General features: G+C 46.6%; 1 protein-coding gene and 1 long non-coding RNA gene across 3 annotated transcripts in view; one reads left to right on the top strand and one right to left on the bottom strand.

Annotated features, from left to right (window-relative positions):
• On the bottom strand, window positions 1-27,044 carry LOC146042118 (uncharacterized). The gene is made up of 8 exons (XM_083162039.1): window positions 26,918-27,044; window positions 20,318-20,367; window positions 16,351-16,745; window positions 13,535-13,597; window positions 12,291-12,389; window positions 10,052-10,324; window positions 5,294-5,504; window positions 1-3,674 (listed from the first exon to the last, which is right to left on the bottom strand). Exons 2-8 carry the CDS (start codon window positions 20,356-20,358, stop codon window positions 3,623-3,625), a joined length of 1,134 nt encoding a protein of 377 aa, XP_083018165.1. The 5' UTR covers window positions 20,359-20,367; window positions 26,918-27,044; the 3' UTR covers window positions 1-3,622.
• The window catches only part of LOC146042120 (uncharacterized), a 72,676-nt gene continuing 67,687 nt past the window's right edge, over window positions 22,656-27,644 (top strand). For both annotated transcript variants that reach the window (XR_014463750.1, XR_014463749.1), the window contains exon 1: window positions 22,656-23,237. This is a non-coding gene — a long non-coding RNA (uncharacterized LOC146042120). The remainder of the gene's footprint in view (window positions 23,238-27,644) is intronic.

The following is a 27,644-nucleotide window of genomic DNA, read 5'->3' as shown; positions in this document are numbered from 1 at the left end:
CTTGTTTATTTTTATTTTAATAACAGGAGTATATTTATCATGGACAACATCAGAATATATACCCTTACCCCCATACACACACACCCGGGGTACAATTCAGCGAGACACATACATCATGCATTCTACATAAAGAACACAGAGGTCATAGTATCAGGGCACAGAACAGATGGGGCAGGCCTGGACAACCTGTGGCTCTCCAGATGTTGGGAAACTACACATCCCAGCATGCTTTGCCAAAGTTCCAGCATTCTATAATAGAAAAACTGTTGCAAGTTATGCTGCAGGGACGTGCAGTCAGGGGAGGCAGTGCCTCCCCTGTCAATAATGATTAATGTAATAAAATAATACAAAGAAAATACTTATGACACATATTATGTGTCATAAGATATGCTTTGTATTATTATAATAATTTTGACTCCATTTTTATTCGTTTAGGAGGCACCAAGTGCGGTGCCTCCCGCTGCCTATAGTATAGTATTAGATGCAGGGGGCGGGCAGTGGGAGGGACAGAGCACCCGGCTGCAAAAGCCCATTTAAAAAAGGTGAATACACGGCACCTATAGCAGTGCCTCAGTGACAGGGACGTACTTTCTGCCTATATGAAAGCACGCCCCTGTCACTGCGGCAGATGTGATTGGGGACAGTGGTGACTCCTCACTGACAGGGGCGTGCTTTCATACAGGCAGAAAGCACGTCCCTTATTAACACGAGGCTCTGTTATAGGTGCCGCTTATGGCATACGAGCCGCACAGTGCACCACTGCACAGCTCATCCCCCGGCTTGTATTGCCGTCGCTGGGGGGAAGGGGGATGCACGGAGCCGAGTCGACAGCTCCTGCTGTTATCTGGGCACCGGCTCGTGCTCCATGCGGTCTCTTACCCTCTCCTCTCTGGGGTCTCTCTTCTGCCTCCCGCCCGGCGCTCTGGCTCTGGGTGCCAGTCACTGCTGTCTGTACAGCTTAGGTGAGCAGTGTTGTGCAAAATGTGCTGTGTGTGTACACCACTTGTGGAGGCTGTGGTGCGGAGGTTCAGATGTTGGGGGGGGTTTTGCGGAGGTTCAGATGTTGTTGCGGCATGGGGGGCATCCATTGCTTCATTGCCGCTAGCTGAGGGGGGGGGAGGGTTGGATGTCACCATCGGTCGGGCCAGGGATGGGGGTGCGGTGGTGGCTGTGACAGTGCCTCTCTGTTCCCAGCCACCACCGCATGTCACTGGTATGCTGGGACTTGTAGTTTCACAACAGCTGGAGAGACACAGGTTTTCCAGGCCTGGTATAGTGCATTAACATTATCAAGACAAAAATACACTCATGTGCCAAATAATAACTATGTGATGAAATACAATAAAAGCAATTTACAGTTGTGGTCTGACTGCAACCAAAAAAATAACTGCATGGAAATCTTAATATAGATGTTTGTGTATAATATAAATCTGGATTAAAATAGACCAAAAATAGACTGACCAGGACCGCTGCCGATGTATTTCATAATATCGGCCGTGGGTGGCCGATAATTTAGTGTACACACTGAATGATATCGGCCATCGATATCGCTCAGTGATGTCTCCGGGACCCGCTGAACACGCAGGTCGTTTGGCTAGATAGCCAAATTGATCAGCATGTTCAGAAGACATCAATCATTGTTAATGACGTGCGGCAGTGCGCATCATTAACAATATTGAGGGTACGCACTATAAGTTATTGTGAACAGATATCTTCTACTTAATCCTCTAGACCAGGGGTGGCCAAACCCTGTTCTCAAAATCTGCGATCAGTTCATGTTTGTCAGGCAACCTGTGGATCTATAGCAGCGATGGCTAACCTTGAAACTCCAGCTGTTGTTGAACTACACATCCCAGCATGCCCTGCTACAGTTTTACTATTTGGTCATGCTAAAACTGATGCAGGGCATGCTGGGATGTGTAGTTCAACAACAGCTGGAGTGTCAAGGTTAGCCATCACTGATCTATAGCATACCTCCCAACTGTCCCGTTTACCGCGGGAAGGTCCCGGGATTCGGGGACATTCCAGTATCCTTCCTGGGGCAGGCAGTCTACCGCGGTGGGGACAGTTGAGAGTCCCCCCTGTCAGTTGCTGAGCAGCGCTAAATAGATGCTGTGCGAATGTGCACAGTGTCTATTCCCACAGCCAGAGCCTCTAGCCATGCCCCCAGGCTAGAGGCTCTGTGAGCCTCCGGGCCATGCCCCCTACAGCTTCAAAACGGGGGCATGTCCCGCAGGAAGATGCAATTGTAGGCCATGCCCCTTTCCTGGTAAGCCATTCCCCTTTAGGCACGCCTTTGTCCCTCTTTACTGTCCCTAGATGTTGGGAAGTATGCTATCATAGGAATGATGCAGCAGGCTTGACAATGAGACAGTTAGTAATGACTGTAGCTGTGCACCAGCTAGGTGGTCTGGGAAATGTGACAGTTAGTAATGACTACATCTGTTCACCCGCTACGTGGTCTGGTAATGTGACAGTTTAGTAATGACTGCACGGCACCTGTGTACCAGCTAGGTGGTCTAGGAAACGTGAATCGGGGGTAGATCTCGAGGACCGGTTTGGCCAGCCCTGCTCTAGTGTGTATGGGGCTTAAGTCCCCCTAGTGCCTAAATCCCTCCCCAAGTGTAACACTTTGACAATCTGGCATACATGATCAGGATGCTGGCGTCAACGTTGTTTCAGGGAGGGTCTGTGACATCAGAGCTGCCTTCTCAGAGTTGATGAAGGATCAGAGTTACTCCCACATTAATTGCGTATGGATGTGCAGGTGGATGGCGTATAGCGCTCCACTTGCAATTCATTTGCAGATCTGCAAGGGGTGGGTTTTCACTTATTCTGGGTGGGGTTTTCTACTCGCAGTCATCTGCAACTTTGCACATTGGTCTGAATCAGGGGGGTCATTCTGGTCTGTTCGGTCCCCGTCAAATTTGCAACAGGGACCGATGTTTATGCTCTGTTTATGCTGTGCAGACGCCTTCGGTGACTTACATAGTCGCCGTGTCATACGCACAGGTTGGGTGGGATGGAGGCGTTCGCATGCAAGCACCCTGCGTTTCCTGGGCGTACAAATGCAGGTACAAGGGCGGTCTGCTGATGTCACAGGAAGCCAGCCGCCCGCCTGATTTGCTCACTCTGCGGTTGGTGTCAGTTTGCAGCGAACTTACACTGCTTAGCGAGTTTTGGTTCTAATTCTTCAATGTGTTTTGATTTTATTTTTGCAAAAACCACCCGCAAAGTGTTTTGGTTTGGATTTCGATTTGGTTTAAAATTGATAAAAATAATCTATAGCCTTTGCTAAAACCGATAAATATAAAAAAAACAGCTAAAATCAGGTACTTTTTGCACACCAAAAGCCGAAATTCAGATTTAAAATCTGATTTCTGAACCAGAACTTGAAAGAAATATGCATGCAATTAATATTGGGATTTATGAATGGCAAAAACAAGTATTGGCTTTTCCAATGTGTTACACGCATTCACTGCATGTAAAAAACACATGTACATGCCAACTGGTGCCCTGGCACACAAAGCAAAGCGTTACAGGCCTGTGGGGAAAACACATCCTTAAGCATTATATAAAAAAAGTTTTCTGTTATTATTTTAAGAACTTTTTTTTTCTCCTTTTAGACCGTGTCCTCTGTTTGGCCCTTACTGTACTCGATCCGGCACATTCTTCTGTTAATGAGCAAAAACATTCATTAAATAACAGCAACGAGTACAAACACTACACAGTACAAAGAGGCAGCAATGGAAAAAACAATAGACAAGATAAAAATAAGCCAGGAGCATGATTTCCCCCTGGCTCACCGCAAAGGACAGCTCTTAACGCAAGAGCTGTCCTTTGCCATAATTATCGCATAGATTATGGATTTTTGGTTGGTGACCTGTGCACTGAATCTCTTTGTAATCGGTTAGCAGCCGCACTAAACGGATGACTGTCTCCATTTCAATTCGTAAAGGTTCTATATGGGTTGTGCTGCGCTCTACCTTAAACTGGATGACCTCTATACATGATTTACATATAATATATGAGATGCATGTCTTAAGAAATTTATAATTTATTCTCTCCGCCTGTCTCCAAAGTAAGTTGTGTTGTAATGGGGGTACTCTCTCCAACGCGTTTCGGCGTAAGCCTTCTTCTAGGGAGCTGTTCACAGCTCCCTAGAAGAAGGCTTACGCCGAAACGCGTTGGAGAGAGTACCCCCATTACAACACAACTTACTTTGGAGACAGGCGGAGAGAACGGTACGGCAGCGGCAAACACACTGGACGACGGCAAGGAGATCGCCAAGGAGGAAGCCCCGGCAAGAGGTGAGTACGGAGAAGGGAAAGTGAGGGAGTGAGCCAAGGGACCTGTAGAGTGGTGAACAGTCACCGGGACGGGTACCTACAAACCCGAAACGGTGGTCTCAGTAGCCGCCGCAGACAAGGTGCAGCGTCTGGCCAATCCCTGCCTGCACGGTGAGCGGTGTGATACACGCAGCTCCCCGGAGCAGACAGACGGCGCACGCAGCCCAAGGAGTCCGGGACCCACAGTGCACACTAATACCCACAAGTACCAGACCCGGAAAACCAGAAGAAAAGAGGTACCTGAAAGCTGTATCCAAAAGTAAAGACCATTTACAGTATATCAAACAGCGGGACGCCGCTATTACCATTGACTGAAGGACTTAATTCTGTTTATTCTGAACAGAACAATTTAGTGCACAATATCGTTTCATTTTTTCTTTCTTCATCATTTCATTTTTTTTTCCCATAAATATTCATTTATTTAATATCCTTTCACGATTGCAAAGGAGTGATACCCAGTGGGGTTATATATACACAGTACTGTGATTTTTACAATTTAAGATTTATGATTTGAATAAATTAGAAATTTCTTAAGACATGCATCTCATATATTATATGTAAATCATGTATAGAGGTCATCCAGTTTAAGGTAGAGCGCAGCACAACCCATAATTATCGCATATGTTAGAGCATATGCGATAATTATGTCTGCGCTAGCCGGGGAAGTACCGCGAAGGGCGGGTGCGGATGTTACATAATCCCGCCCCTATGATAAAGGAGCATTACAACGCTATGTAACACTGCTGGGAGCTGGGGCTCTAGCATGCTGAGTGTGTGTGTGTCTGTCCTTGGACGGAGCTCCATTGGGGGCCCCGTAGTGTCCATCAGTGTCACCACAGATGTGAGGAGCAGCGATAGATTTTTACTATATTGGATGGCTTTCAGTTGTATTTAATTAAAAATTCCATTAGCAAGAGGCGACTACATAGGTGCCAGAAACTTACTTTGTATCACATTTCCAATATTTGACCAGCAGCAGAACTGTGATTCCAATTCCAAGCACCAGCGCAACTGTAACTGCCAGAGGCAATACCCATGTAGGCCGCGATTCCTCTGTCTGACTCCGTGGGGGCGCTGTGGAGTTCTCTGCACCCTGAGACGTTTTGTCCTCTAGATGAAAGTGTTGCAGAGCTTCTTCTCTAGTGTAGAATGAATCTGGAAAATTAATGTACAAAGTTATATATTTGCAATGTCAGATTTCCGTCATTCCCTGTTTATAGCGCACGGTTGTATGTGTGGTACCCCACTTCTGAGGTACCCCTGTTTGTGTGTTTAAACTGGGACTGCAGCCAAATGCTTCTTAGGGAGTCCTTACGGACTGGGGCTGCGGGGGTTAATTGCCCTTCCTGGTGGTCTGGTAACAGGAGCAGCCAAAAGAGAGAGCATCTGTAGAGCACTAGGACCCAGGAGAGTTGTCAGAATCCCTGAATGAGAGGGAAACAGCTGTGCTGCTATTGGGCAGAGGTCAGAGAAGTGAAGGTGGAGTTTAGAGATGGGCAAAACGGATCATTAAAGTGAGCCGGGATCCGCCGGACCGCTCAGTGAAAAGATACGTATCTTTTAGACGGGTCCCCGACTCACTTTAAAAAAAAGGGGGAATATACATGACCGAGTAAAAACACTGATCGATGGCTGGGTGCAGAATCGCCATCGATGGCAACCATCGATGGCGTCTGCACCGATGGCCATCCCTGGCAGCAGCAGCAGCTAATCTTTCTATCACTTGTAGTCACAGCACTGTACTCAGTCTACAGAGGTAGGACATCTCAGCTGCCACAGGTGGCAGCACTGAGATCAGGAAAATGCATTGTAAACTGAAACGGATCACCTTCTTGGGATCGGCGGCTCATTCGTTTTTTTTAGTGGGATCCGTTCAAAAGATCCGGTTCATTCACGAACGACCCATCTCTAGTTGAGTTGAGACAGAGAGTGAGGAGAGCAGCAGCATGACATGGCTGTGAGCAGGAAGGAGAGGAGAGAAGGCAGCATGTGGAGAGGAGGCATGCTGTGCTGAGAGAGGAAGTCCCTGCTTAATTCGGACTGCGAGGGCAGGCATGCCGATTGTGGAGGAGCCCAAAATCCATTCAGGTAGTGGCCTTTATTCCAGACCCCCTGGTCACATGCAAATCCCTATGGGGATAAACTCCAACAGAGACTGCCCTGTAATTATTCCCGCCTTCTGGAGCCTGTCACTGGAAGATGCTCAGCGTGTCAGACAGAGTGCTGACTAGAGACAGTGTTTAGCCTGGAAGTGTGTGGGCTGCCTACCAATAAGTTGTACCATTGTTCCCACAGTGTTACTGTATCTGATGGAGCCCACACACGCACCGATTCCAGCGTGCGTTGTGGGCTTAACTACCACACATAGCATCGCATCGTATGCCTTGTGCATACGATGTGCATGCGATGCGATGCTGTGCTAGAAAAAGCTAGTACAAAAAGTATGTGCAGCACATACTTTTTGTACTGTACGATGAGGTGCCGCGGGAGCGCGCACCCCATCGTACAGCATCGCACCGCCGGCATCGGCGCGTGTGTGGGCTGCATAAGGCCCTACTGTGGAATTAAGGAGAGACTGTGTATTTACTTTCACCTACTGTACAAGTCAGGACTGAGCTGTTTAATCGTTATACAGTGTTCCCATTGCTGAAAGACTTTGGGGGAGATTCTCTAAGAATCTCCGACCCCTTCGCCGCCCATCGTAATTATGATTATCGCATATGTTGTAACATATGCGATAATTATAGCAAAGGACAGCTCTTGCGTTAAGAGCTGTCCTTTGCAGTGAGAGTCGCCGGGTCCCAGCAGGTCCCGGTGGCTCCCCCCTCCCTCACACACCCGGCGCTGCTGCTGCGCCGGGCTCTCCTCCTCCCTGCACCCGGAAGAGGATCAGTGCAGGGAGGAGGTCACAGGTCCGGGCAGCACAGCACTGTGCTGCCCAGACACAGGTGAGGGGGGAGGGGGCGATGCGGGGCGGCGGGGGGTCGATGTGGGGCGGCGGGGAGTCGGCGTGGCGCGGCAGAGGGTTGCGGTAGAAGCCCATTGGCTTCTATGGGGCATTGCCAGATTTTTCTGGCGATGCCCCCCGCCGCGGTAACCCGGCGGGGGATGCTTACAGCATCCCAAAATGCGGTAAAAACCCAGATAACGGGGTTTTTACCACATTTCTAGCTTATACCCCTTTTCCACTAGCAAATTCTACCCGGGTTTTTGCTCGTGGACGCGCACCGACATGGTTTTTTTGTCAGTGTGAACGTGTCCTTCTCACAAAACACGGGTAGAGAGACCAGGGAATTCTACCCTGGTATCTACCAGGGTAAAACACGGCAATGACACAGATCTGTGCGCAGTGTAAACGCACATTACCAGTGTTTTATATCCGGGTAACGCTCTGAGGTTGGTAATTGGTTCTTCAGGGGCACCAGAAGATGATGTCATCTGCTGGAGACGCGCTGGGAGACGCTGACCATGAGGAGGCTTCCCAGCAGCAGCTCCTCCTGCGCTGGGCACAAGCAGCCATCACAGCACAGTGTTATAAGCTGCATCAAGCTGTCCATGGCAGAATAGTACAGCAAAATACTGCAAAATGTCTGCAAGTCCAGCATAGACACAGCTACTCTCTCAGACTCCATTGCTGCAATGCTGTAAGAAGTCCCGCCCACCACCACCACCCCTCCCTTTGTCACCTTTGTGACTTCAAACTGGCTTGGACTGGAAAAAAGCTATGTCTTGTGGGCATTCTTGGTATTTTTCAAAGTTTACCCGGGTTTAGTGTAAATGGCTCCGACACGGGTATAACACGGGTCTATGTGCAGTGTGAACAGTGTTTTTACCCGTGTCTTACACGGGTATGATCCGTGTTCAAAAACCCGTGTTTAACACGGGTTTCAGATGGAAAAGGGGTATTAGAGAATCTCCCCCTTTATGCATTTAAAGAACAATGTGTTAAGCCAATTGCTCCACAGCGCCCTCTATTTGTTGCTTCTGTTAGAAAGTGGACATCAGTACACCACAGCGCCCTCTGTTTGCTGACTCTAGTATACATTAAACGTATATGTATACGTATGCTTGTACCAACCCCTATTGGAATACAAATAACTGCACAGTTCAACTTTCCTTCTCAGCCTCCTCAGAGGATCTTATTACTTGGAACAATTCACTTACAATAATGGACTGAACTCAAAAACAGTAAGGGCTATTCTGTGGACAGTTTAGATATTTTGCCAGTTTTAGTGATACGTTATTGCAGGCTTTATAGTGTCTGAATATTGATGTGTAGATTTGAATGATTAATTGCTAGATAAGATTTATGTGAATAGACAATTACAAATTCTTACGTGGTCCTTTGAATGCATAACCAATGTCGTCATAATTGAATGCTGCATCGGAACAGTGTATTGTGCTGAGGATTATTGTATGTGTTTTGGCAATAACCACACTTAATCTTACAGCAGTGACCAGTTCCCTAGTTAATAAATATTATTGTCACCGCCTTTGTGTATGTTAGTTATTGTGTGTATTGCTTGGGGTGTTCATCCTTCTGCTACAGCCTCCCATCAGGATGAAGACGCCATTGAGTCGCTGAACCGGTCCAGCCGACCGAGCAAACCAGGTACGACACTACACCATCATTGGGGAGCTGTTACATATGTGTGTGGCATGTGGGTGCAATTTGGATCACACTGCATACACAAATGTGGGCAATGCAGAACCGTACTCAGTCCAGCAACATACCCTGCCTGTGACTGAAAGGGGGTAACCAGGAGGAAGTGGGACGCCAGTATGTAAGGGGGGGGGGGGGGTACAAAATATATTATTATGCAAATGCATGTATAGTGTTATCCTGAGGTATAACAGTGGGCATTACAGATTGTGTGGTAAATTCTGAAATGGGCATTACAGCTTGTGTGCCTAGGGGGAGGGGGGGGGGGGTTGCCAAAATATACCGTTGCTCCGGGCACCATGTCACCTAGCTACTCCTCTTGCCGGTAACATAGACCTTCCTGGCATAGGTCAGAAATGTTTACGTTACTGGCACCACTGCCCCCGCCCCCCCCCCCCCCGCCACAAATATATATTTTGCTGGCGCAGGTGAATGGATTTCTCCCTACGTTCACCCACGGCTGCAAATGAAATTGCAGAAGTGCACATGGGAGGGATTTTGCCCGGTCGCGGCAGAGTTCACTTGGTCGCTAGACTCGGAACACATGCAGCCCATTGATCAGTTCTGAATCAGGCCCCAAGAACAGAAATGCCCAGAATAAAATGGCCGCTGCTCCCACCCTTGGAATTCAAACCCGCCCATTATGTAAATCGCCTTTTATATGAAAGATTTTCAGCAAAGTCTTTCTCCTCCTGAAAATCTCTTGCTCTTTGGGAAAATAGCTCAGTGTGTACGCACTACTTTGGTGACAGATATCTCTTATGCCCAATGCCGGCTTCCTGTCAATAAAACGTGCGGCCAGCAATAAACAAAGTAGCTGGATTTTTTCTTGGGGTGGCCTTGCGTATCCATAGTATGGCCTGTCTATTGATTATCGCCCAGCCTGCGAATTCACAGCTGTGAAATCAGGTTCGAATTAGGCCCAAAGTCTCTATAAATGAACTAGGTTGGGGGGCCCTTTCAAAATGTTGCTATGGGGCCCAATACATTCTGGCTATGCCCCAACATCAGAAACGATGTAAGTCCGACCTGCACTGACCTGCTGATGTTGGTGTCGCTGCTGTTTTCTGGCCATTTTCCAGGAAGAGTGTTTCAGACCTCAGTTTGGTGAGCAGAAGCAGTGCGGTGTTATCCTTCCAGTAGACTTCAGAATCTTCATCTGTGCAGTTGATGGGGAGCGTAAGATTTGTTGGTTGGATGTTACAGAGCAGATCCAGGTCGTTCTTTATAACAAGGTGAATATTCAAGAGACTGGAGCCTGTAGCAAACGTGTATGCCTTCCAGTGTTTCATCGGGGATGGTGAACTAGGGGCTGCAAGCATGAAGTACAAGGTTACATGTACAGTATATTTACATTATATACATACATATGTCATATATAGAGTTGCATGATAGGATCAGGGTTTTCAGAAGAAGCAGAATTCTGGAAATGATTGCTGGAGATTTAGGGGCTGGCCTTAGGAGAGGATTCGCCAACCGGAAAATCCCTGGTGAGCCGACATATATGTTAAGACCTTATTTGCTGACATCACTTATTTGTTGACATGTGGCTCCACCCCCCGACATGAAAGACAGCCTACCGCACTCATTACAATGCATTGTCCCCATTCATCCCTGCAGTATAGTAACTGCCACCCAGTGATGCTGCCATGGCGACACAGCACGTTATACCTCTGGCGCTGCGGATGTCGGGCCACTTAAAATTCATTATCAGTGGTTGCTGTAACCACCACCACCCGCAATGAGTTCCAGAATGTTACTGCTCTAATGGTGAAGAATCCTCTTCATAATTCAGTATGGAATATCTTTTCCTCGAGCCTCAGTACATGCCCGCGTGTCCTAATTATAGGCCTGTTAGTGACCAATCATCTCCCAGTTCCATATGATTCACAGGGTCAAATTTATTAAGCTCGGTGAAGTGATATTGTGGCTGGTACTTTATCACCAGCCAATCAGCTCCTAACTGTGAAGTTACAGGCTTGGTTTGAAAATGACAGGTAGGAGCTGATTGGTCGGTGATAAAGACCAGACAATTATCACTTCACCGAGCTTAATAAATATACCCTCCAATCCTGTATGTGAACATACTAATCATATCACCTCTCAACCTCCGTTTCTCCAGTGAAAACATATTCAGCCTGGTTAACCTATCTTTGTATTCTAGTGATTCGAGATCGTTTAGTAGCTTAGTCGCCCTTCTCTGTACCTGTTCCAATTAATTTATGTCCTTTTTAAGGTGCGGTGCCCAGAACTGAACACAGTATTCCAAGTGTGGTCTCACCAATGCCTTGTTAAGAGGTACTATCACATTGGCATCTCTTGAATCCATTCCCCTTTTAATGCATGCCAGTGTCCGGTTTGCTTTTGCTGCTGCACTTGAGCAATGTGCACTATTACCCAATTTTTCATCTATGATGACCCCCAAGTCCTTCTCTACAGCAGAATTCCCTATAATCACTCAATTTAGTCTAAGTAAATTGTTCATTACTTTACATTTATCAACGTTAAACTGCATTTTCCACCTTTCCAGTTCAATTAAGTCACTTTGTATTGTATCCACATCCTCTCCTGAGTTAATTTCCCTACTCAATTTTGTGTTGTCTGCAAATATCGCAGTTTTACTCACTATGTCAATTCCTATATCATTAATGAATGAATTAAACAAGGTGTGTCCCAATATTAAACCTTGCGGGAATCCACTTTGGACCTTACCCCAGCTTGAATATATGCCATTTACCACCACTCTCTGTCCCCGATTGTGCAACCAGTTTTTAATCTAATTACAAAGTTTATCTCCTAACCCTAAATTACCTATTTTTATTAATAACCTTTTATGAGGCATTGTGTCAAAAGCTTTAGCGTAATCAAGAAGTATTACATCAACAGCATATACAGTGCAGGTGTAGAGGGACCTATACAGTACAGTGCAGAGTGTAGAGGGACATATACAGTAAATATAGAACTGATGCGGAATCTGGCACATTGACATTGTTACAGAGAAAATGTGACTAGTGACACTTTTGAATGTTGATAACAGTCTGTTTGGGGGATTTTAGAAGGTAGATAGGTTTCCTCCTGTGTATCTCCAGAATATCTCCAATATTATTATTAATATTTCCTCACACTTTACGCTAGCACACAATACAGCTGCACACAACCCAGCCATCCAGATTCAGGTTAAATAGAAATATCTCAGACCTGTGTCTGGGCCTTAATTGATAGCCCCACCCAGAGCAGAAGGTTTGCTGTGAAGTGTGAATAAGGAAAGTCCAAGTTACCTGTGGAGAATATAATTGGCATCCTCTGACCATCCTGTTTCAAGAATCGCTGCGGTTGTATATCGTTGGACGGAAATGATGTGACAGCAGTAGGCACCCCTGTGCAAAAGATAGCAATAGTAAAAACGACTGCACCTGAATGAACCTTATTATTCTGATAAGTCCTACTTGTTGTACACACTTAATGGGGTACTTGTGAGTTATCCGGGCTGCCGATTTTTTCATCGCGCCCGAAATCGTGGGCATCGCGTCGGTCGTGGCCGTTATAAGGAGCCGCAACGCGATGCCCACGATTTCCCATAGACAGTAATGTTAAAAGACACGATGGACCCGATTTCCGACACGATTTCCCATAGACAGTAATGTTAAAAGACGCGATGGACCCGATTTCCCATAGACAGCAATGTTAAAATAAAATGACAATGTGAAATTGGCCAATATGGGCATTTCACATTGGATATGTTTTAAAAAAAAATGTTTCATGGCCCCCCACCACCGTTAACGCCACCCCGCTATTGACGCCAACCCGAAGCGTGGCGAGCGTAGCGAGCCCGCGAGGGGCAGCGGTACGCCTTCTTCCGACCTTTTCATACCCCTACTATCCACTAGGGCGTGGAGTGAGAATAGAATAGTGTGGCGAGCGCAGCGGACACCTGTGAAGCCCGCAAGGGCACGCGGATACCTGTAAAGGTATCCGCGTCCCCTCGCGGGGCTCGCTGCGCTCGCCACGCTTCGGGCTCGGTGGCTCGCTGCGCTCGCCACACTATTCTATTCTCACTCCACACCCTAGTGGATAGTAGGGGTATGAAAAGGTCGGAGGATGCGACCTTTTTTTTTAAAAACATATCCAATGTGAAATGCCCATATTGGCCAATTTCACATTGTCATTTTATTTTAACATTGCTGTCTATGGAAAATCGGGTCCATCGCGTCTTTTAACATTACTGTCTATGGGAAATCGGGTCCATCGTGTCTTTTAACATTACTGTCTATGGGAAATCGCGGGCATCGCGTCGCGGCCCCTTATAACGGCCACGACCGACGCGATGCCCCTGATTTGGGGGTATATCGCGGGCATCGCCTCGGTCGGGTGTCCTTAAGTTAACTAAACTTAAGGACAAAATCGGCAGCCCGGATAACTCACAAGTACCCTTAATGGTTAAATAAAAAAATAAAAAGTTTTTTAACAATTTTTTTGTGAATGATAAATACATATCAGGGATGTGATTGGGAGATGGACTTACCTTGTATGACATTAAACAGGTAAAAAAAGAGAATCACTGTCACGGCCAATTTGGAAAAAATACCTGTACAGAACAGACCACATCAGAGGTTTAATAAAATGAACAACATTAAATATGTCATATATTATACATGGTCATCGTATCCTGAAAATCTCAGGTCATTGTATGCTATCATGAACAATCAAATTATTGGTACAATAACATCAAAGAGTCAGCGAGATAAACTTCAGACAGTTTGTTGAGCAATAACATTTTTTTACAAACAATAATAAGCTATCTTGATTATTTAACAAGCGCTCCCCGCGTGACAAATGCGTGACCCTGAATCTGGCCTTACATGTTACCCTTAAATCTCTTATATATTTGGCTACATCTGTCACTCAAAGTGTGTCTGGAGATATAACCCTGGGTGGAGCCTCTGACTCACATGACTGACTCACATGACAGAGAACCAGCCCAGTGAGCCCACAGACAGTGCCAGACACCCTCTGCCTCTCCATGTTACACAGCAAAGACACAGCTACACACCAGACACACCAGGTGAGCGCCCCACACCTCCATACCTCCCAACATGACCCTCTCCAGGAGGGACAGAATGCTATGTTTGTGGACTTCCATCTTAATCTATGATTGTCATCACCTGTCATTTTAAACAGGGTAATTGATAAGAAAGGTGTTTAAGCACAGGTGATGGTAATCCATAAATTAAGAAGAAAGTCCAGAAACAGAGCAATGTGTCCCTCCTGGAGAGGGTCATATTGGGTATGCACCTCCCTCCCCCCCCCCCCCCATTCACGGCATCCCCACGATTAAATGGCACATGCAAAACACTGACATGGCTATGGTCGACAATGAAAAAGGTTGACAAGATTTATTTTTCACTTTTTCAATGTTTTCATATTCATTCTCATGTGTCGACATGGACACCAATGAAGTGTCACACTTATGTCAACATTTACATGTGTTGACCTTTTTGTGTTGATTTTTTTCTTGTGGTGATTCGCGGCACCCCCCGATACCCCCCTCCCGCGATTTGCAGCACACCCCCCGCAATTCGCGGCAACCCCGGTGACTCCCGCGATTCGCGGCCCCACCCCGTGACACAACCCCTCCTGCAATTCGATGCCAACCCCCGGGCCCCCCCTCCCGTGGTTCATGGTGCCCCCCATGACCCCCCCCTACCGCGATTCACGGTGCCCCCCACGACCCCCCCTACCGCGATTCCCCACCCCTGACCCCCCCTCCTGTCATTGCGGTAACCCCCCGCGACCCACCCTCCCGCGATTCACTGCAACCCCCCGCACCCCCCCATCCCACGATTTGCGGCACCCACACCCCCCCCGCGACCCATCCTCCCGCAATTCACGGCATCCACCCCACGACCCCTCCTCCCGTGATTCGCGGACACCCCTCACCTCCTCCCTCCCCCACCCCCGCGCGTGATTCACGGCAACCCCAGGATTAAATGGCACAAGCAAAACACTGGCACGGCTATGGTCGACAATGAAAAAGGTTGACATGAGTTTTTGAAGATTTATTTTTCTTTTTTTTGAATGTTTTCATATTCATTCTCATGTGTCGACATGGACACCGATGAAGTGCCACACTTATGTCAACATTTACATGTGTTGAACTTCCTGTGTTGATTTTTTCTTGTAGCAATTTTTTTCCAGTGACAACTATGAACTATGTGCACGTCAACCTACACAACATCAACCAATTCTTTGTATAATATATAACACCTGTTCTGTTTTACTGTAGGTGTTTTAAGTCAGACCTTTTACTGCTACTATTACTGTTTATGTAAATGCATTCTGAATGACAGCAACATCCTACCATCCTTCTACAAGAATATATAACCAACTAGGTGATTCACCGCGCCCCGTGCCCCCCCCTCCCGTAATTCACGGACCCCCTGCGCACCCCCCCTCCCGCGATTCGCAACCCCCCCTCGCACAATTCACGCCCCCTCCCACGCTTTGCGGACCCCAGCCCTCTCCCGCGATTCGCCGACACCTGCGCCCCCTCCCTCCCTTGATTCACGGCACCCCCCGCGCCCCTCCCGCAATTCACGGCACCCCTAAGCCCCTCTTTAGTCCCCCGTATACTCACACACCCCTATCACTACCCAGCTTCCTGCTCTCCTGAACCGTAACTTCCACCACTGGGGAGTCGCTGACGCTGTTTTTCCCACATGCCCCTATCATGCCTCATAGCCCAGCCTCCTGCTCTCATGCACCCGAACTCCCACCCAGTAGGAGGAGACACTGACTAAGGGCCACCATCCTGTACTCCTGTGCTGCCACGCTGGACCCTCACCCACTGGCAGAAGCAGCACAGTATCTCCCACCCTCCTCTTTAGTCCCCCTTATTCCCACACACCCCTATCACTACCCAGCCTCCTGTTTTCCTGTGTCGTGACCTCCGCCAGTGGGGAGCCACTGACTCAGAAACACCCTACTATACTATTGCACACACACACACACCTAAACAACATGCACACACAGCCCCCCCCACACCCACAAATGTCACTGTACCATCCACACTATCAATGTACATCTTACTCTGTAACCGCTTTTTAATTAAACAAAACAATACACACCCCCTTCCACATCATATGCTCTCTATTTAACACATTTCACCTATAACTCAAGTTGCAATACAGGCATCTTTCAAACAATTCTAACCATCTTTCTCATATACAAATGTTCACAAATAAGGGGGCGCAGCCCCTTACGACGGTGTGAAGAGCGCCCGTAGGGCGCGATGAATCACCTAGTAACAATATAATTTGCTATGCAAGAAAATTCACCTACCGGACGCCATTGCTGCACCCTTTAACACGGGTAAAAAGTCTAGGCTTTGGGATATGTTGTAAATAATCGGGGGTAACGTCATCTCTCTTTCCTCTATCACTGACCGCTTCCTTCTTTTCCTCCTTCGTTTCTTATCATCTTTTCGTTCCTCCCCAGGGAGGTCTTTCTGCTGATCCATAATATCCAAGGACACCTGGGGGGTTATGTTCTCCAATTCATTGAACTTGACCTCTGGTTCTGGATCGTTTTCCTCAGGCACAAAGTCAGTCTGTGTCTCTTTGCTGACTCTTTGTGGTGACGGAGGACTATTGCAAACCACAGACGAATCAGTACTATACACTGGAGATGACTTGGACTCTTCTGGGTGACTTTCCTCCACACTAAGTCCAACATATCTAAAAGATCAAATAAAGTTGAGTGTCCAACTCCCCTTGCTGTTGGTTGTTTCTTTCTTTTTCTACCTTTTCTCCCTTTCTCTTCAGTCATTACCCAACTATTATAGCGACAGCAGGTGCGGTCTGCACCCCCTCCCCCTGCAGGGATGCAACTGACATACACACGTATTTACACACATATGACCACTTTGGACAAGTCTTCAGGTTTGGTGTTATGGCTGGACTGGTAGAACATATGGGAATGCCTCAGTAGATACATGTGCCAACATGGGCCATCTACGGAATTACTTCCATGCCACCTTTACCCTTGGTAATGTCCTCTATCATCCACTCAGACTTGTATCCAACCTCATATTCCATAAATATGCTCTTGAGATCTCTTACACTTCAGCCTACCACCAACAGTATGAGGTAGCTTCCTGGACCTGGCATTGTGTGTGTGTGCGTTACAGCGGGTGTGGTCACAGCTCATGGGGGCATCCAAAAGGTGTGCGCACATTACAGGGGGCATACCCGCTTCAAATGGGGGTGTCCTATGGATCGGGGGGGGGGGGGTCGGCCTTGTGGCATGACCCCAACTTGCTTCAATACATGCACATCCTCCAGGGAGGGGGAGGACACAGAGTGCTAGAGGTTGTGCTGTGTTGTTTTTTGGGAAAATTATGGTCTGCGCTTATAGCTGCCTGTACTCTATTCAAAAACAGAAGGAGACCACCTAGTCTCCCTACAATAGACAATGGAAAAAGAAGGTGTTTTGAAATAAGAGTGTGGGCGCTTAAGAGTGACAAATAGGAAAAAAAAAAAGAGAGGCTAGTACTCCCCTATGGGTCCCGGTTGATTCAGATCTGGTCCTTCGTTATGTTATTCTTATCAAGGTATATGGAATGACAAGAAGAGAAAAAGAGGGCCGCACCCCTCGTGTAATCCTGTTTCTAAATCATAAAACACTTAATGATATGTTATGGATGGTAATTCTTTATATGTGTTCCAATCTTATAGAATCGGGGTATCACCCCCTCACAATCACACTCACGGAAGGAGTAGATCAGTATTGCATATCAAGAAACAATATCTCCACGGTCATCAGCTGATATATATCGGGGGATCCCCCCTAAGCCATATACTCACAGTGTGGTTGATGTTAAATCGCATGGAACAGGTTCTTTTCTCCCGAACTTTGAACAATCAAAAATTCTGGATTCTTGTATATTTGAACAAGTATCCTTTATTACAATGGGTACAATTAAAAACAAAGCTGTGTAGAGTGAGGCTACTTAGGCTGTATGGAGCCGGTAAGGGCTGGACGGAATGATGTATATAAGTAGGTGGAAACAAGTCTTACCGGGGCCCCTTATTCCTTGTCCACCTCCAGTCCACGTCCTTTTCCGCTCCACCAGCTGTTTGCCTCCTCTAATAAAAAACAAAGGGAACTCCACCGACGCGTTTCGAACTCTAATGGTTCTTTTTCAAGGTGTATTTTGTTCCCTCTGCCTTCCGGATATTTATAGTGTTCTGATTTCTATCACAGGTGCATACGATCTAATCCTAATCATTTCTGTATAGCTTCAATTTTGTCTTAGAAATTCAATGGCTGGTGCAGGATCCTGTATAAACTATGCGCCAGCCATTGAATTTCTAAGACGAAATTGAAGCTATACAGAAATGATTAGGATTAGATCGTATGCACCTGTGATAGAAATCAGAACACTATAAATATCCGGAAGGCAGAGGGAACAAAATACACCTTGAAAAAGAACCATTAGAGTTCGAAACGCGTCGGTGGAGTTCCCTTTGTTTTTTATTAGAGGAGGCAAACGGCTGGTGGAGCGGAAAAGGACGTGGACTGGAGGTGGACAAGGAACCAGGGGCCCCGGTAAGACTTGTTTCCACCTACTTATATACATCATTCCGTCCAGCCCTTACCGGCTCCATACAGCCTAAGTAGCCTCACTCTACACAGCTTTGTTTTTAATTGTACCCATTGTAATAAAGGATACTTGTTTAAATATACAAGAATCCAGAATTTTTGATTGTTCAAAGTTCGGGAGAAAAGAACCTGTTCCAATTGCGATTTAACATCAACCACACTGTGAGTATATGGCTTAGGGGGGATCCCCCGATACATATCAGCTGATGACCGTGGAGATATTGTTTCTTGATATGCGATACTGATCTACTCCTTCCGTGAGTGTGATTGTGAGGGGGTGATACCCCGATTCTATAAGATTGGATAACATATAAAGAATTACCATCCATAACATATCATTAAGTGTTTTATGATTTAGAAACAGGATTACACGAGGGGTGCGGCCCTCTTTTTCTCTTCTTGTCATTCCATATACCTTGATAAGAATAACATAACGAAGGACCAGATCTGAATCAACTGGGACCCATAGGTGAGTACTAGCCTCTCTTTTTTTTTTTCCTATTTGTCACTTAAGCGCCCACACTCTTATTTCAAAACACCTGCTAGAGGTTGTGCCCTGACTGAATCATTCCTTATGGCCATCAGCCCCTCATTTGCCAGATGGTCAGTCTACCACCCTAACCTTCCAATGTCTACTTACCCCAGCTCTACTGCCCACTCCATCTTTATCCTGTGGGATGTAAAGGTGCGTACACACAGAGAGATTTTGGTTATGTACGGTTTTCACTATGCAATTTCCCTTGAACTCCCCAGAGTCCAAAGCCCTACAATACTGACTATATCTACTTGATATTTTGATTACGGCTGATTTTGACTATACTAGAACACAAGATTTAGCTAACATTTGCTTGCCTGCATAGTCTATGATTTCTTGCTATGCCGGTCCCAGGGGGCCCCACATGGGCATCGCAAGCTGTATACACACTGCAATAACTTTTCTTCTGATTTGGACTATATAGTCAAAAGCTGAAATCTCACTGCGTATGCACCTTAAGCTCTAATTAATTAGCTGGGCCTTATTATCTACACAATGATGGGTTTTAGCATTGTAATTATGGTCTACACTAAGTTTTGTATTATTCTCTACCCATGTTAGTTGTCAGTTACACCCTCACATACTGCGCTATAGAACCCTTGTGGCCCCATATAAATAGATGTCCAATATAATTCTAACCTACGTATATGTCCTGACCTGACATGTGGCATTCCCAAACATCAGCTTATGACGGGCCAGTTGCCTATGTTCCAAAGTATTCCTCTGGTAGTTCAGCATATCACCCTATAATCAGGGCCATCCTAATGTATGGGCTTACTGGACAGCTGTGCAGGGCCCCATGATTCTAGGAGCCTTCGGGTAGAGGCAGGCTGGTGCCACCAGATCTTCCTGGTAGACAGGTAGAGGACGCTGCCCGGCTGCTCTGATTGTGAAGTACACATATTCAGGCACTCTCTACAAGGGTCCCAGCCTGCAGCCAGACGGTGAATAGTTGTCAGCATGCTGATTGGTTGGATGGCTGAAAGCATGTGACGATGTGTGACCACAGGGATGAGTTATAATTTTTTTTTAATGTATTGATTCCTGTGAATGGGTGGGTAGGGCCCTGTTTTGTCCAGGGCCCACAATGCTGTTACGTATCATAGTTACCCCGTCTCTTGTATGGGAGTCATCAGTGTCGGTACATCCATATTCACGTCCTGTTAACAGAAGAAATATTAATGGTCAGTTATCAGCATTCTCTAAAACAGAGGACTGAATACAGGTAAGACAGTGATGCAGTGGATCCAGGGCTTAAAGTGGTCCTGGAGAGTTGGGGGAACCCATTTCTCCTGACACCTAATTCCCTCTTCTTCCTCCATTAGGCAGTGCCAGGGCCAGTGGTAGGGTGGCACCCTCCCTGCAAACTGTAATGCCGTTCTGTTGGAATTACAGTGTTGGGCGGGAGTGGAGGTTGAACTATTTCCACCTCACTATTACAGGTGGTGGTACTCAGTACACCCCCCCCCACGTTCTCACCCACTTTAACCACAGACTGGTTCTCAAATGCGGTCCTCAAGGCAGCCCAACAGTCCAGGTTTTAGGGATATCGCTGCTTGTGGCAGATTGTGTAATCAAACTGACTGATTTAGATTCAGAGTTAATTGCTGTTTTGTGAGTTTGCATTCCATTGAATTATTAACCAACTGCACATACAGTATATATACGGACTGTAGTTCACAAATGCAACACCAAATAGCAATAGAAATAGAGTATGGATCTAATCCCAATCCCCTCACAATTTGACTGATAGAAAACCGGTGTTTGGGGAGGTAACCGGACATAGGCGAGGATACATACCGGTGTCACAGCATAGTACAAACTCTTCAGAAAGCTCCAGTGGTCCCTACCATAGCCCACACCTGGGCAGCTTTTCCGCCATCAAGAGCAATGACCCTCTGCCCTGGAAACCCTTATATCAGGAGAACACAGGTGCTGCTAATCAGCGCAACACAGATCACAGTTTCTCTGCTGCTTTGAAACCTGGGCCAGACCTTCTACATCAGCGGTGGCCAACCCGCGGCTCGCGAGCCTCCCATCTGCAAAGCGGGGTTTTGAATTTGGCGCCAATTCGGCTGCCAAATTCAAAACGCCGCATCGGCGGCCAATAGGAAACGACCGCGGCGAGCCAATCAGCGCTCGCCGCGCCGTTTCCGCCCTGCCCCCGGCGTCTGACATCAGACGCCAGCGGGAGGGCGAAAAGTCTTCTCCAGGCAGGAGCGCTCCTGAAGACGCGAGAAGCCGCCAGAGGATGGCGCAGAAGACGGCGGCGGGGAGAAGAGTTCCGGCGCCGCTGAAGAGGCCAGAAGACGCCGGGATCAAGACAGAAGATCTCCGGCGCCTTCTGCAAGAAAAAAGAAGATGGCTCCCGGAGAGGCCAGCGGGGGTGGGAAGCAAAAGAGCTGACGAAGCTCCCCCCAGCGGCCTCTCCCAACACCAGGTAGGGGCCTTTGGCCTCCTACCCTCCATCCACCCTAGACCACCGGGTGTCGGGCACTAGGCCTGTGGGCAAATTCAGGCCCTTCTGGCCTGTGTGCGCATTAGTCGGGCCCTCTTGGCCCGTGGCTCATTTGTTTGTTGGGCCCTCCTGGCCCTCTAGGTGGGCCCTTTAGTTAGGAAGCTGGGCCATCCAGCATAGGTGTTGCACTGTGGGCAACACCTGTGCTGGAGGGCCCAGCTTCCTAACTGTGGGGTCATATGATGTTTGACACTGTGGGGGGCATATGTTTGGCACTTTGAGGGGCATGTGATGTTTGGCACTGTGGGGGGCATATGATGTTTGGCAATTTGAGGGGCATGTGATGTTTGGCACTTTGAGGGGCATATGTTTGGCACTGTGAGGGGCATGTGATGTTTGGCACTTTGAGGGGCATGTGATGTTTGGCACTGTGGGGGGCATATGATGTTTGGCACTGTGGGGGGCATATGATGTTTGGCACTGTGGTGGGCATATCTGGCACTGGGGGCATAAAGTTTTGTCATGTGGCCACTCTCCTTGTGTCATATGACCACGCCCCTGACCACTCCCCCGATCACGCCCCTTTTTGGCGCGCTGATGTTGGCTCTTTGGCTTGACAACTGATATTTTTCGTCTCTTTACCTCTGACCGGTTGGCCACCCCTGTTCTACATTGTCTTCGGGTGGAAGAATGCTGCTGTCCCTGCCACAATATATATCTACAGTATAAGCAGGTACGATCTGTCATTGAGTAAGTATGGAGTTAATGCTTCGCAAGCAGCCAGCTGCATTCCAAAGTATTTGCAAACAAAGTAAAGCTGTGTTAATATGCTGAAGATTCAGTGCATTATAGCAAGTGATACCACTAGTAACACATGTGCAGGTTTTACCTAAATAAGTATTGCCGTGAAGCGTGGCCTGATGTAGGAGGAGGGGCACTACACAGTATCCTGTCCCACAATGATGACATCACTCAGAAGGGCCTGTTTACCATAAGACAGGCATGTAACCTTGACATCTGCTCCAGCCAGAAAACAGACCGGAATAGAGTCTACAAACAATGCAGAATAATCAGCACAGAATATACTGTAAGTCAGTATATAAGCAGCCCAAAGACAGGGGAACGGAAAGCAAACAATGATGTATAGAGGATTGCAGGATTTAATCTACAATGAATCCCGGAGACATGCAGAAAACATGCAAGCAATCTTACAAGACACAGCCAGGGTGCGAATACAGGTGACAAAATTTACAACTTATGAGGTGAGTGCATGTAAACTCCACACCCATGTATCAAGCCATCACATGCAAGAGTCTGAGGAGAAAATCCACACTATCTACTCATAACCAGGAATCGGGGAGAACGTACAAACTCCTCTCAGAGGATTGCAAGGTGGATTCACATGTAAAGAGATAAACAGTACATGCAAGCAACAACATAAGACATGGCCAAAGTGCAATCAATGTAAAAGAGCAGCCTAGGACTGGATTACAAATCAACTCCACTCATATAAGTCGGACCCTTACATGGACGAGCCTCTGCCAGAAACAGAACAACTGTTCTCAAGGAAAGGTAAACAACAGAGAGTACATATAAACTACTTGCATGTAATACTAAACAAGGCATGTATAAAGCACAAGGCCACGGAATGATATGCATGGTGCAACCAAAATACACAGATAACCCACTCACTCAAGTCCATTTGGTGCAATTGTGCTGAGTAAATGGATCCATTTATTTATTATTTATTATTATTTTTTAACAGTTTCTTATATAGCGCATACATATTCTTCAGCGCTGTACAGAGAATATTTGACCATTCACATCAGGCCCTGCCCCAGTGGAGTTTACACTCTATATTCCCTACCACATATACACGCACACACAGACATACTAGGGTTAATTTTATTGGGAGCCAATTATATATTTTTGGATTGTGGGAGGAAACTGGAGTACCCGGAGGAAACCCACGCAAGTACAGGGAGAATATACAAACTCCGCACAGAGTCATGGTGGGAATAGAACCCATGACCTCAGCACTGTGAGGCAGTAATGCTAAAGGTGCCCATACACGTTACAATTACTGTATACAATATTGTATACAATATCGAATCTCATTGCATCTCGGTTTTGCGATGAGATCAGATGAGATGAGATCTAGTACAAAAAGTATGTGCAGCACTTAAGTTGCCCATACACTAGTAAGATTTATCTTTAGATCTTGCTGGTTGGAACAAAAACATGGCTATGGATGAGTGACAGTTTGTCAGTTTTCCAGCATTTCCAAGCAAATGGTCAACTGTCATTTGCTCTCATCCATAACCATGTTTTTGTTCCAACCAGCCAGATCTGAAGATAAATCTGCGTGTGTATGGCCACCTATACTTTTTGTACTAGATCTCATCTCATCTGATCTCATTGCAAAACCGAGATGCGATGAGATGCAATATTGTATACAATATTGTATACAATAATTGTAACGTGTATGGGCACCTTAACCATTACACCATCCATACGGCCCATTTTAGCCCCACTTAGCCTAGTGGAAAAGTTGACCACCTCTGTCCCCACCTGGTAGATAGTGTGGTATGTGGTTAATAATCATGTGTTTGAGAGTATACATGGAGGCACATATGAGGATGTCAATGAGCCAGATCCTCTGACAATCGTGTACATGAGATGAAACAAACCATGGGGGACTTTTTCTTGAAACAGGGCAGACTCTAGCCAGAGGCCACAATGGGTCAACAGGCTGTCACGGCTCTTTGAGCCACAACGTTATCTGACCGAAAAGAGTAGCAGCTGTTTTATGATTGGTTAAATACTTTAAACATTTTTGCTTATTTATCGTGTTCCGGTCATAGCTGTGGCCCATGAATTTATCATTGATTTTGCACAGCTTAGTCAGGGTCGGAATAAGGGCTAATAGGCCTGGAGCTGAAAATGTCCAAGGGCCTATTATGATAAGTGAGGCCAGTGACATGTAGGCGCATAGACCCCATACATTTTATGCCCCAATGTCGCCCTAAGTTTTAGTTTTCGTCGAGCTCAACAGTTTCTCGCCAGGCTGAATTCTGCCTGACGATTGCGTCAAAAAGAGGGTGTGTCATTGAAAACAGGTGTGGATTGTCGAGAAATGCCCATGAATTCAACAATCCATGGCCGTTTCCGGCAAAATAGATCTGACTTGTTTTAAATTCGGATTTGTTTTGTCGAAATCCGCCTTCAATGTTGTCGGAATTGGCAGCATTGAATAGACGGAGGGCGCTATTTCCCCTGTCGAAAATAACCCCCGGGATTGAATACCGCCCTTAGCGTCATTGATTACTGTCATCATAGAGAGGAAAGCTTGTTTATCGCCACAAAATGAACAGGTCTGTATACTTTTATATAATAAGATGTGTTGCGCTCTATATGGATTACGCCGGTCAACACGAATTTGGATTCTGGGTTCTGCATGTCGGATTTTTATTTCTTCCATATTACTAATCAAATAGAAAAATAGTTTTACACGAAAAGTATGATTTTGTAGCTATCAGAATGAAATTATGGAGATTAAGAATTTTCCCTAATTTCATACCTTTATTGTATGGTCAAATAAAAAAAAAAAACCTTGTAATATGAATTTGAATTATTTTTATTTACACTTTAGAAAATAAACTATTGTAACAGAATATAAAAAAAAAGTACAGATATTTTTCATATTACTTCTATGATTGTATGGGCATGTGTCACCATATTGTATAATCCTGTCAATCCTGCTTCTAGGGGTCACTGCAGACTCTCACTGGCACTTAACCACAGCGCACCTGATGCTTTGTGTATCTAAGTGAGGAGAAAGCTGTTTGCACTGTTCCGTGTAATCATCATTTCCACACGCCCTTGTGTGTGTGTGTGTGTGTGTGTGTGTGTATACAGTTATACTGTGTGGATAGAATTATATTGTTTGTACACTTACTGTACACTGTGTAAACATTTGAACAAAGTTTTGTCCCTTATTCATGTTACACAACACAGTAGTACCCCTTACTAATGTTGTGCTAAGCAGAAGTACCCCTTATACACATTAAGCAAATAGTAGTACACTTATATGTTATGCCCAAACAGTAGTAGTGCCTCCAGCACAGTATGCCACACAGCAGTAGTGCTTCTTACATATTATGCCACACAGTAGTAGTGCTTCTTACATATTATGCCCACATAAAAGCAGTGCCCCTTACACATTATGCCACACAGTAGTAGTTCCTCTTACACTTTATGCCCACATAGCATCAGCGACTCTTATATATTATGCTCATGCAATAGTAGTGTAGCTCACACATTAAACCACACCATATGACTGCCCCTTACACATTATGCCCCCACAGTAGTACGCATTATGCCCAAACACAGTAATAGTGCACTTTACACATCACAAAGTATTGGTGCCCCTTGTACATTTTGCAGCAGTGTCTAGCCGAATTGAGGAGGGGTGTTGCCCGGTGGTGCCACCCATGTCCAGGGGGTAGAATCAAGTAGTAGCTGGTGTGTTACTCTGGGCAGTGCCTGGCTGAGAGACTCACATGTGCAGAAAGGAGCCAGGGAAGAATCCCAAAACAAGCCAAGCTTCAAGCAGCAAGGTCTGCCGGGAGTTGTAGTACTGTATATATTGAGCTTCTTCTCTGTAGTTCAGGAACAGTAACAGAGGCTACTGGCGGTCTATGCCAGTCTCTGAGTCAGACACTGCCTGAGGCAGCACACCTGGTTCTACAAGGTGGCTGTAAGAGGTAATGCTGAGCGGCACCCTTTCTCATCCAGTGCCATCTTGGCAATGTGGTAGGTGTGCCTCTGTACAGCATTATACTGTGTGCATACAGAAACATATTAACCCCTTAAATCAGGCTAAAGGGTAGGAGAGCTGCTTGTTCTGCAACAGCTACACATGCTCAGCATTGCAGGAGGGACACAGGTACGGAAATAGAAAGACTACAATGGTGGTAAAACTTGACAGTCGGTACTCAGGGAAGTGTGTCGACACTCAGAAATAACGGTGCCGGTTGTCCCTTAAAGCTACAAGAACATAGAGGAAATCTAGCGTACTGGGTGCCCCAGAGTTCTTGCAGCACGCAGAGGATACTGCACACACCCTCTGTAACAGGGAGACATGTACAGACATTCCTCCACAGCCTGTGTAATAGTATTAACCCTACTAGCAGCAACAAGTAACATGCATGTAATATATACGGTATGTATGTCAGGCTATAGCTGCTTACCAGGTAACGTGAAGAGTTCAGAGAGCTGCAGCCGCTGTGTCCTAACTGTTTAAACTCCAGGCACAGAATGCTGAGACAAGGAGGAGCCAGCCCTGTATGATATCATGGTAGCAGCTAGATCCCCTTCCCCGGGAGGAACTTTCCCATCATGCACTGGGTCCACGTCTCCCTGGAGGGGGGATATTAACCTGTGGTGAGCGCAGCAATCCACTGTTCCCAAAGCGTTGCGAATGAAGCGAGTCCGCGAGGGTCCACTGCAGCTATAATAAAATAATCTATACTGTACCAAACTAAATTACAAACAAAAACAAAATGCTGTAATGGCATCTAACAAGTTCTGCCTTCACCTGACCGTCACGTCCTGAGGCGGAATCAGGGGAATTATCCGCAACCATGAAAAGCTTGGTTGTGCAATTAGCATTACTTAAACTTTATTCTTCTTAAGTTTTAAGCTAAACTGCTTGCCATGCCCATGGTGTGCCCGGCATGCACCTGTCTGTGGTGGGTCCATGGTGTGACCGGCATACACCTGTCTGTGGTGGGCCCATGGTGTGACTGGCATACACCTGTCTGTGGTGGGCCCATGGTGTGCAGGCATACACCTGTCTGTGGTGGGCCCATGGTGTGTCCGGCATAAACCTGTCTGTAATGGGCCCATGGTGGGCAAGGAATACACCTGTCTGTGGTGGGCCCATGGTCTGCCCGGCATACACCTGTCTGTGGTGGG

This window comes from Crinia signifera, chromosome 19 (assembly GCF_055691185.1).
Source record: "Crinia signifera chromosome 19, ASM5569118v1, whole genome shotgun sequence".
Lineage (NCBI taxonomy): Eukaryota > Metazoa > Chordata > Amphibia > Anura > Myobatrachidae > Crinia > Crinia signifera.
The sequence above is the reverse complement of the archived record's forward strand: the minus strand, read 5'-3'. Positions and strand labels throughout refer to the sequence as shown.